Raw genomic sequence first — 9,604 nt, forward strand, 5'->3', positions numbered from 1 at the left:
AGAAAGAAAGAAAGAAAGAAAGAAAGAAAGAAAGAAAGAAAGAAAGAAAGAAAGAAAGAAAGAAAGAAAGAAAGAAAAGAAAAGAAAAGAAAGAAAGAAATAGCAGATGCTATCAAGGGCCAATCCTGCCTCTTCCCCCACAGAGCACCTGGGCAATCCGCTGTCGGATCTGCTTGGTCCTAACACTGTACACAATGGGATTGAGCACAGGAGGGAGTAGTAGGTAGATATTGGCCATGAATGTGTGTATTACTGGTGATAAATGTTTCCCATAACGATGAATCAGGGTCATGCCAATGAGAGGTACATAGAAAAGCAGTACAGCACAGATATGAGAAAGGCAAGTATTTAGAGCCTTGATCCTCTCTTCCTGGGATGCAATGCTCAATACTGCCTGGAGGATTAGTATGTAAGAGACCAAAAGGATAAAAGCATCTAGTACAATGATGAAGATCACAGCTAGCAGGCCATAGATGCTATTGATACGGGTGTCAGCACAGGCAAGCCTCATGGCATCCTGGTGAAGGCAGTATGCATGGGAAAGAACGTTGGAGTGGCAGAAAGGTAGTCTTTTGATGAGGAAAGGCACAGGGAGCACAGCTCCCACACTCCGCAGCAGTACCGCTGCTCCAATCTTGCCAATGACACCATGAGTGAGAATGGTAGCATAGTGTAAAGGGAAGCAGATGGCCACAAAGCGATCAAAGGCCATGGCCACCAGAACACCTGATTCCACCCCCCCAAAGGTGTGAATAAAGAACATCTGTGTTATGCAGGCATCCAACGTTACTGAGCGCCAATTAAACCAGTGAACACTGATCATGGTGGGCATGGAAGACAATGAGAGGCTGAGGTCAGTGGCAGCTAACATGGCCAAAAAATAGTACATGGGTTCATGGAGACTTTGCTCGACTTTGATGACATAAAGGATGGTGAAATTGCCCAAGAATGTGGTGCTGTAAAGAAGACAGAGGGGCAAAGCCATCCAGAAGTAGTTCTAAATGGAATCCCAGTCAGGGTGAAGAAGGTCTGGTGGTTTTCAGTAGTTTGGTTGAATGATGACATAGCAGCAAAGTTTAACTAGGCAAAAGAGAAAAAATAGTTAAGTCAAACAGCCTTCAACAAGAATTAGTGGCAGTAAGTATTAAGTTGGTTAGTCTTAGAGAAAGTGGCTTCAATATTATTCTAACACTCCTCAAGGTCTAATATAAATCTGAAAGGACTGTTTTGTAAGACAATAATTTTATCCCTGACCATTGAATAATAAAACACTTAGGAGAAAGAAAAATAATAGCAACTTCAACTAATACCTGAATAGAATAGGGTTATAAATCATTTGGAAACATCAAAGACTTTGCTGTTTAGCATAATATTGTACTAATAACATTGTACATTTATTTGGGTAATGTATGCTTACATCAAGAACTATAACGGAAGTATTATCAAGCACAAGCTTAATATCTTTAATATAAGGATTACTCATAAACCCAGATATGCAAATGTGTGTGTGTGTGCATGTGTGTATGTGTGTGTATCTTGATTAGGATCTTAAATGGTGATCTAGACATAATCCTTACATTTTTGAGACTCATTTTTCTACCTATATTATATGAGATAGAGAAGAAAGATACTCTTTAAAGTAATTAAAACTCTGATTCTCTGTATTCTTAAGTTTCATGGGTACTAAAGGAGCCTGAGCTTGCAGCAAATGGAGGAAGAAATCACTTTGGCTCACAAAGAACTTCAGAAAGATCCATGATGGTAGGCAGAATAATGACTCCAAGGTTGTACATGTCTGAATCTTTTAAACCTATGACTATGTTACTTTATATGCCAAAATAGAATTTGTAGATACAGTTAAAGTTAAAGACTGTGAGGTAGATTGTCTAGATACCTTTAATAATCCAGGTAGGTCAACTATAATCACATGAGTCTTTAAAAGTAAAGAATCTTTCCAGCTTCAGGAAACCAAAGAGGTGACAGCTCTTGGTGCTCAGTAATGAATGGAAACAGGGAAGAGTTACTAGAAGTTTCTTGAGAATCAACAGTGTTATGCTGCATTGTCCAACAGAGTAGCCACTAGACACTTGTGTCTATTTAAATTTAAGTTAATTAACATAAACTCAAATTTTAATACTTTAATTGAACAAACCATATTTCAAGTATTCAGTAGCCATGTTCAGTTGCACATGCTACTATCTCTTTAATATTTTTCTTGAATAGTATAGGATAGCACAGATATAATTAATTTCCATCACTGCAAGAAGCTCATTGAAACTTGAAAAACTGGGGCTTCAGACTCTAGACTTAAAGGATGCCAATATTCTAGCTGACCTCTTGACAAAACTTAGATGCAATTGGATTTTAGGATCTCTCACTTATATACTGCATAACCTCTATCTCTACTTATTTATATCTATCTTTTCTTAGAATTTGAAAGGGAAGCTATTTTTGAAACTGAAGACTTGGGAGAGAAAACAACTAGATTTGAATCTTGGTTTTATGGTCTTGAATGAGTTACTTAATATTCTCTATACTTCTTTTTTATCTATTTAAAATAAAAATGAAAACAATAGTTATTAGGAATCTTGATAGGGCACTTAGGTAAGTACATAAAAATAATAAATACTACATAAAGTCTACAATCAAACTTCATCCAATACCTATAATTTCTATAGTGTTCGATTGACTATAAAAATACTTCTCAAAGTATTTATAGCAATTAAATCTGTTTACATGCTTCTAAACTTATGTATCTACCTACCCATAATAAATAAATCAACTACAGCTTGAGTCCCAGACCCAGTGGCTTAAACTCACACTGGGCACATGTGCGTGCATGCCCAAAATCTCAAGAGGAGAATGGAGGGAGAAGGGATTGAGGCATGGCCATCCCCCTTAGGGGATGACTTTTCGCTTTCTGTCTCTGTCTCTCTCTGTCTTTCTGGCAAGTACACGTGCCCTATAGCAAAAACCTTTGCAAAAAAAAAGAAGAAGAAGAAGAAGAAAGGAAGAAAAAAGGAACAATGTACTTTGTGCCTGAAGTTGAGCAAAGTAAGCCTTACAGTGGTCACTGTGTCTAGTTAGCCCCTCAGCTGGAGCTTCACTTTATCTCTCTCAATTACAGTGATAGACTGTATTTTCCTCACAGCAAAAGGATTAGAATTTATACAGTTCCAGAAGAGTATGTGGGAGTGGAATTGGAAAAGAAGTGGGCATTGAGAGTCCTCCCTTCTCTCTACTATGGAATGATAAGTAATACTTTTTTCCACCCAGGTAGTTAGGGAAGCCAGAGAAGGGCTTCCCTCAGAGGGACTGATATGTATATACTACACTTAAAGTATTGATGCTACAAGCTAAAGCAAAGGGCTAAACACTTTGGATTTATCTCCAATGGGAGCCTTGGACTGGTGTTTTCTTGGGGAAGAAATGTATGTTATTAGCCTTGAGCTGATATTTAGGAAGGGAGAGCAAAAATTTATAAGGATCCTATTTTACTAATCAGCCTTTGATAGAATAACATATCCCCCTCTCCACTTAATTCACAAGGCTACAGGTAGAAGTGATATTTTAATTTTAATTAAAAAGAAGAAAATTGATGCCTCAGATAAGATACTGATAACAAGAATGTACAGGGAATGTAAACAGCTTACCCCCAACCCCCAGAAAATAATCAACTCAATTAAAAGATAGGCAAATGATCTGAGAAAACAACTCTCTAAGGAAGATGCAAACAGTCAAAAGGCATATGAAAACAGATGTTCAACATCACTTATCATAAGGGAGATGCACATCAAAACCACAATGAGATACCACCTAACCCAAGTCACAATGGCTCAGATTAAAAACCTAAAGAATGGTAAATACTTCTCTATTGTTGAGATCATAGAGAACTGGAATTACATCAGATTAAAGAGTTTCTGCACAGCAAAAGACACAGTAATTAGTGTGACTTGACAACCCTCAGAATGGGAGAATATTTTTGTAAACTGTGTCTCAGATGAGGACTGATAGCCAGAATACATAGGCAGCTCAAGCACTTTTTCCCCACAAAAAATGATCAACCCAATTAAAAGATGGGAAAATAAACTGAACAAACAACTCTCTAAGGAAAACATATGGACATCCAAAGAGCGTATGAAAAAAATGCTCAACATCCTTCATCAAGAGGGAGATACAAATCAAAACCACAATGAGATACCACTTAACCCCGGTCAGAGTGACTTAGATTTTAAAAGCAAAAAATGTTAAGTGCTGGAGAGACTGTGGTGAAAAGGGAATTCTCCTACGCTGTTGGTGTGAATGTAAATTAGTCCAGCCACTTTGAAGAACAATATGGAGGTTCCTCAAAGATCTACAAATACAATTACTGTATGACAGAGGAATTCCACTCCTGGATATCTACCCAAAGGATATGAAAATGATCCATTGGAAAAGTGTTTGTGCATCTGTGTTTATTGCAGCATTATTCACAATTGCTAAGACATAGAACCAACCCAAATGTCCACAAACAGATGAATGGATTGAAAAAGTGTGACATATATACTGTATGGTATATTACTCATTCATTAAGAAAAAAGATCCTGGAATTTGATAGAAAGTGGATGAATATGGAAGATTTAGTCTCCTACACTATTGGTGGGAATGTAAACTACTATAGCCACTGTAGAGAACAATGTGGCGATTTCTCAAAAACCTACAAGTAGGACTACTATATAAACCAGAAATTCCACTCCTGGGTATCCACCCAAAGGACAGGAACACACTCAGTCCAAAAAACACTGGCACACTCATGTTTATTATGGCATTATTTGAAATTGCTCAGACACAGAACCAACCCAAATGTCCATGAATAGATGAATGAATTGAAAAGTGTAGTGAATATACACTACAGAATCCTACTCAGCCATAAAAATTTAAAAAAAGAGACCTTGATATTTGATAAAAGGTGGACAAATATGGACGATTTACTACTAAACAAAGCAAACCAGACTATGACAGAGAGGCTTTGTATGTCTCACTTAATAAATGCCAGATGTCTGCACTCTATGGCAGAAACTAAAATATTAGAAAAAGGAAAGTGGGAAATGGGGAACACTAAGAGGGAAGAAATCTAAAGAAAAAGAAAGAAGCAAAACATTTAAGGGACACAAAATGGAAAATTATCTGTTGATGATAATGTGTACGGTAATCTTTGATCCACTATTCGGTGTATTCATGATGGGAAAATCCATTTGGCATGCTATAATGACAATGATTAAATGTCAAAAAATGTAAATAAATTTTAAAATTCATATTTAAAAAGTCAAAAGAAAAGGAAATTGAAAAATAATCTTTGCTGAGCACTTTGGTTATTTTAAGCTCTTTACAAATACATAAACATCACAAGAAACCACCTTGCAAGACGTCATAGCTAGACAATGCAAAGAATTATTGGCAAATACTTGAAAACTATTTGCCCTTAAATAATAAAAAAAATCTAATGTTTAAGGAGTGCTTATATATGTCTCACATGCTATTCTTACTTTTTATGCCCTATCTCATTTAATGATACAAAAAACCTTATGAGGAAAGTATTATTATTATTGTCAGTGCAAGCATGAGGAACACAAAGGTCAGAGAAATGGGTTAACGTGACCCAAATCCCAAAACTAAAACCTAGATTCAGGTACTCTGATCATTGTGCTTTCAGGTTGGTTTGAATCTGAAGGAGAGTATCAACTCTTAGTCACAGAGATGACTTTTGCCTTTAAATATGAGTTATAGACAACACAGTGGATGGGCTCGGCATGTCTAACCTCCTTCATTCCTGCCACTCAGTCCAGACATTTACAGTTTTCCAACTGTCTATACTGTAATCCCCTCCATCCTATGACAGCATCCTCAAAGAAGCACAATCCAAGTTTCAAATTATTTTCCAGCTTACCCAAAGCCTGATCCAGGAGACAAGAGTCTCTTCTGATACTAGAAACCACAGCAGCGCAGAGATTTAAAAACAGTCACACCCTAGCTTGGAGTTCCCTCTGGAGCAATCCTCTGGAGACATGAGTATTTATCTTTCTGGAAATGTCTCTAGAGCCAGAGGCTAGACCAAGGATCTGAGCATATTAGTGTACTGGGTCTTCTTCTCAGAGGACCTGGTGTTCCCTAATGCAAACTTATGAGGCAACCCTTTCAAACATGGGATCAGTCTCAATCCTACATAAATCATTCATCACTAACTATCTCAAGATGCAAATATACTCTACTGCCTAGTCCTTACAATTCTTTCAAAAATTTTTTTAAATGAAAAAACGAAAAAGATTCATCCTGTTGCACATGGCTTCCAGTTACTGTTCCATTCTTTTCTCTGTTTCATAGCAAAGCCTTTCAACATGTGATCTGTAGTCCCTGTTTCCACTTCCTTCTTGTTATCTCATCAATTCACTTCAGTCAGGGTTCTTTCACACTCCAGTGAAACCAGATTTGCAAATGTCTCCAGTGGTCTGCTTTTTTATAAGCTCAGGAAGTATTCCTATTATTATTTTTTTAAGTAGGATTTAATGCAAGGGAAAATTGCCACAATATTGAATCAGTGTCTTTTCTTGGTTTCTACGATGCCATGTTTGCCTGATTTTTCTCCAACACCTTTCAATATCTTTTAATGGTTTCTCTTTTTGCTAGATCACTAAATATAAGTATATATTTATATATATAATTTGTGTTTTTTTCTATACTTAAACCTAACTCCCCTCTCTCATTGAATGATATTATCTAATGTCATTGTTTTAAACATAATCTATATTTTTAATATCTCCACATGTTTATCTTCAGGCCTGAACTTGATTTCCAGATCAGAATAATTCCATTAGAAAAGTCAAAACTAACATGGTGAATAAGGCAAAATAAAAGCTTTTCCTTCCTATCTGCTTTGATTAATTTCCATAAATCACATTAACTCTTAGTCTGTACTGTTGCTAATAACAGAAAATATCTGAATCTGGGTAATTTGAGAGTGGTTTTTCAGCTCATGGTTTGAAGGTCTGGGTCTAAGGGCTCCAAGTGGTGAGGATTTTCTGGCTGTATCAAAACGTGGACAAGAGAGCATGAGTCTGTGTCCATATGTCTTTGTCTTATTCCCACTCCTTATAAACTCACCAGGATTGAATCATGGGCACCTACCCTGATGGCTAATCATTTCCCAAAGTTCTTCCTAAAAACTTCACAATACAACCAAATTTTAATGCATACATTTTGGAGAAGCATTCAAGCCATAGCACTAACCATACCACACCATCCAGTTTCTAAACCAAAAACCTTGGGTTATTTTCTTCTCTTGTCCTTGTATGTAGTCCATTACTATTGCACCATTCATTGTACTATTTTAGTTCCTCTGTTGAAATTTTGTTCACTATACTTTGAGGGGTTTCTTTTTCTTAGTGATTGCTCTCAGAATAACAAGAAAATTATCACAGTTTTGCATCAATATTGTCTTTCTTTTTAAAAAATTTAAACTTTTTCACAATATAGTTGCATTTTAACCTCCTTCATGAAATTTCTTTCATATATATTGCTTTTATATGTCATAAACTAAGTAATCTAATGTAACTATTATTTATTTATTTGGTTTAATTTGCCAGAGGACATGTGCACTTACCGGAGAAAGACAGAGAAAAGAAAAGGGAGAAAGTACCCTCCCTCAGTAGGGCTTGGTCATGCTGTACTCTCTTGCCTCATTTTCAGATACTGTCAGGATTTTGAGCACACACACACACATGACTGGTGTGTTTTTCAAACCACTAGGGCCAAGTTTTAGAACCATGCAGTAAGCCATGGGGGATCCAGCTTCCTTAACCACTAAGCCATAGGACTGGCCCTATTATTAATTTAAACTGTTTTATTAAATAAACTAGAAAGATGATACAATATTTGCATAATCAGTCTTTCCTGTTGCTTGTATATTTATTATCTCCAATATTCTTTATTTCTTCTTTAGATCTGAGATAACATCAATCATTTTCATTCAGCATAAGGACATCCTTTGGTATTTCTCGTAGGGTAGATCTTCTAGCAATAAAGTCTAGGTTCTGACTTTCAGGAAATTTATTTTAGCTTCTATTTTGAAAGATAGGTTCACTGAATACAATACTTACTTGAATTTTTTTTCATTTCAGGCTTAGCGTATTGCTAATCTATACTCCATTTTCTTTCAGATGAAATATCATCCATTGGCTTAATCTTTTTTGCCTTATATTTATTAAGTCATTTTATTTTGTTGTTATCAGTCTTGGGGTTTCAGCAGTTTTATAATGATGTTTCTGTATATTAAAATATTTGTATTTATTCTAATTTAATTTTCTTAAAATTTAGTTTTCTTAAACATCTTCAATCTGTAGAATAATGCTTCTGTTATTAAATTTAGAATTTTTAATGTTTTTAACATTCTACTTTTATGATTCTTCCACTTTTATCTCTACTGGAGCTCCTACTACATATATGGTGGTATACACTTTCTATATGAGTTCCTATAAGAAACTCGGTTAATTTTTCTTTAATAGTTTTGTACGCATTATTTTATTTTAATACTTCTTTATCTATATATAAGGTAATAAATTTTTTATTCTTGCATCAAATCAACTGTTGAGTCTACTTGGTGGTGTATTTATTTATTTCAGTACATTATAATCTTCAACTCAAATTGCCATTTGGCTTGCTTTTATACTTTCTTTTTTCTCTATGAAGTTTTCTTATTTGTTCAGTCATTATTATCATATTTCATTGTTAATTATTTTAATTCTCTAAACACATTTATAATAGATTCTTTGAAGTATTTGCTAAAATCAATATTTAATGCATTTTAGGGTCAGATTGCATTGATATCTGTTTCTCTTGATTATAATTTATACTTTGCTGTTTTCTTTAAAGTCTCAATTTTTGTAAAAAATCAGGATTTTTAAATGTTTTAACATAGAAATCTTAGATTGTTCTTTTTAAAGCTGTGTCTTTTGTTATTTTGATTTGTTTGCTGAACATAAACTGTGAAATCCTCTTTTCCACAATAACGCTTCTCCACTAAGCACTACATATTCATGTGTATTCTCAGAGTAGTTGAATTTTTATTCCATTCTTTAGCCTAGGAATTACTCATGAGTCTATACAGCTTGGTGGCATGACAATAATTAAAACCTTGAGTCAGGGGGCCAGCAGGTGGTGTGTTGGTTAAGGTACTGAATTCCCACATAGCCAACTACTGTTTGAGTCCCAGACCAGGTGACCTGACAATCATGCCAGATACATGTGTGTGTATGCCCAAAATCCCGAGAGGAGATTTACAGGAGAAAGGATTCAGGCATGGCCATCCCCCTTTAGGGATGATTTCTCACTTTCCCTCTCTCTGTCTCTCTTTATGATAAGTGCAAGTGCCTTATGGCAAGAATCTAAAAAACAAACAAACAAACAAAAAGACAAACAAACCAAAACCTTTAGTCAGAAATACTTCTACTGAGTGATCTGTGTGTTTGTGGAATATGTTGAATGTTCAGCCAGGAAATTTCTCCTTTGTACAACTGTTCTTGCCATTCAAAAATGACAGTGGACTCCAGCTTTATTTCAGGTCAAGTTATAA

At 35.4% G+C, this 9,604-nt stretch overlaps 1 protein-coding gene across 1 annotated transcript; it reads right to left on the reverse strand.

The window, feature by feature from the left end:
• Nucleotides 1-112: 112 nt before the first annotated feature.
• Nucleotides 113-1,065, reverse strand: LOC102485165 (olfactory receptor 51H1-like). Its single transcript, XM_014583363.2, is given in 2 exon segments — nt 113-990; nt 993-1,065. Coding segments are annotated over 2 exon segments (951 nt in total).
• Nucleotides 1,066-9,604: the final 8,539 nt, after the last annotated feature.

The sequence above is a fragment of the Tupaia chinensis genome, unplaced genomic scaffold, assembly GCF_000334495.1.
Source record: "Tupaia chinensis unplaced genomic scaffold, TupChi_1.0 Scaffold144260_1, whole genome shotgun sequence".
Lineage (NCBI taxonomy): Eukaryota > Metazoa > Chordata > Mammalia > Scandentia > Tupaiidae > Tupaia > Tupaia belangeri.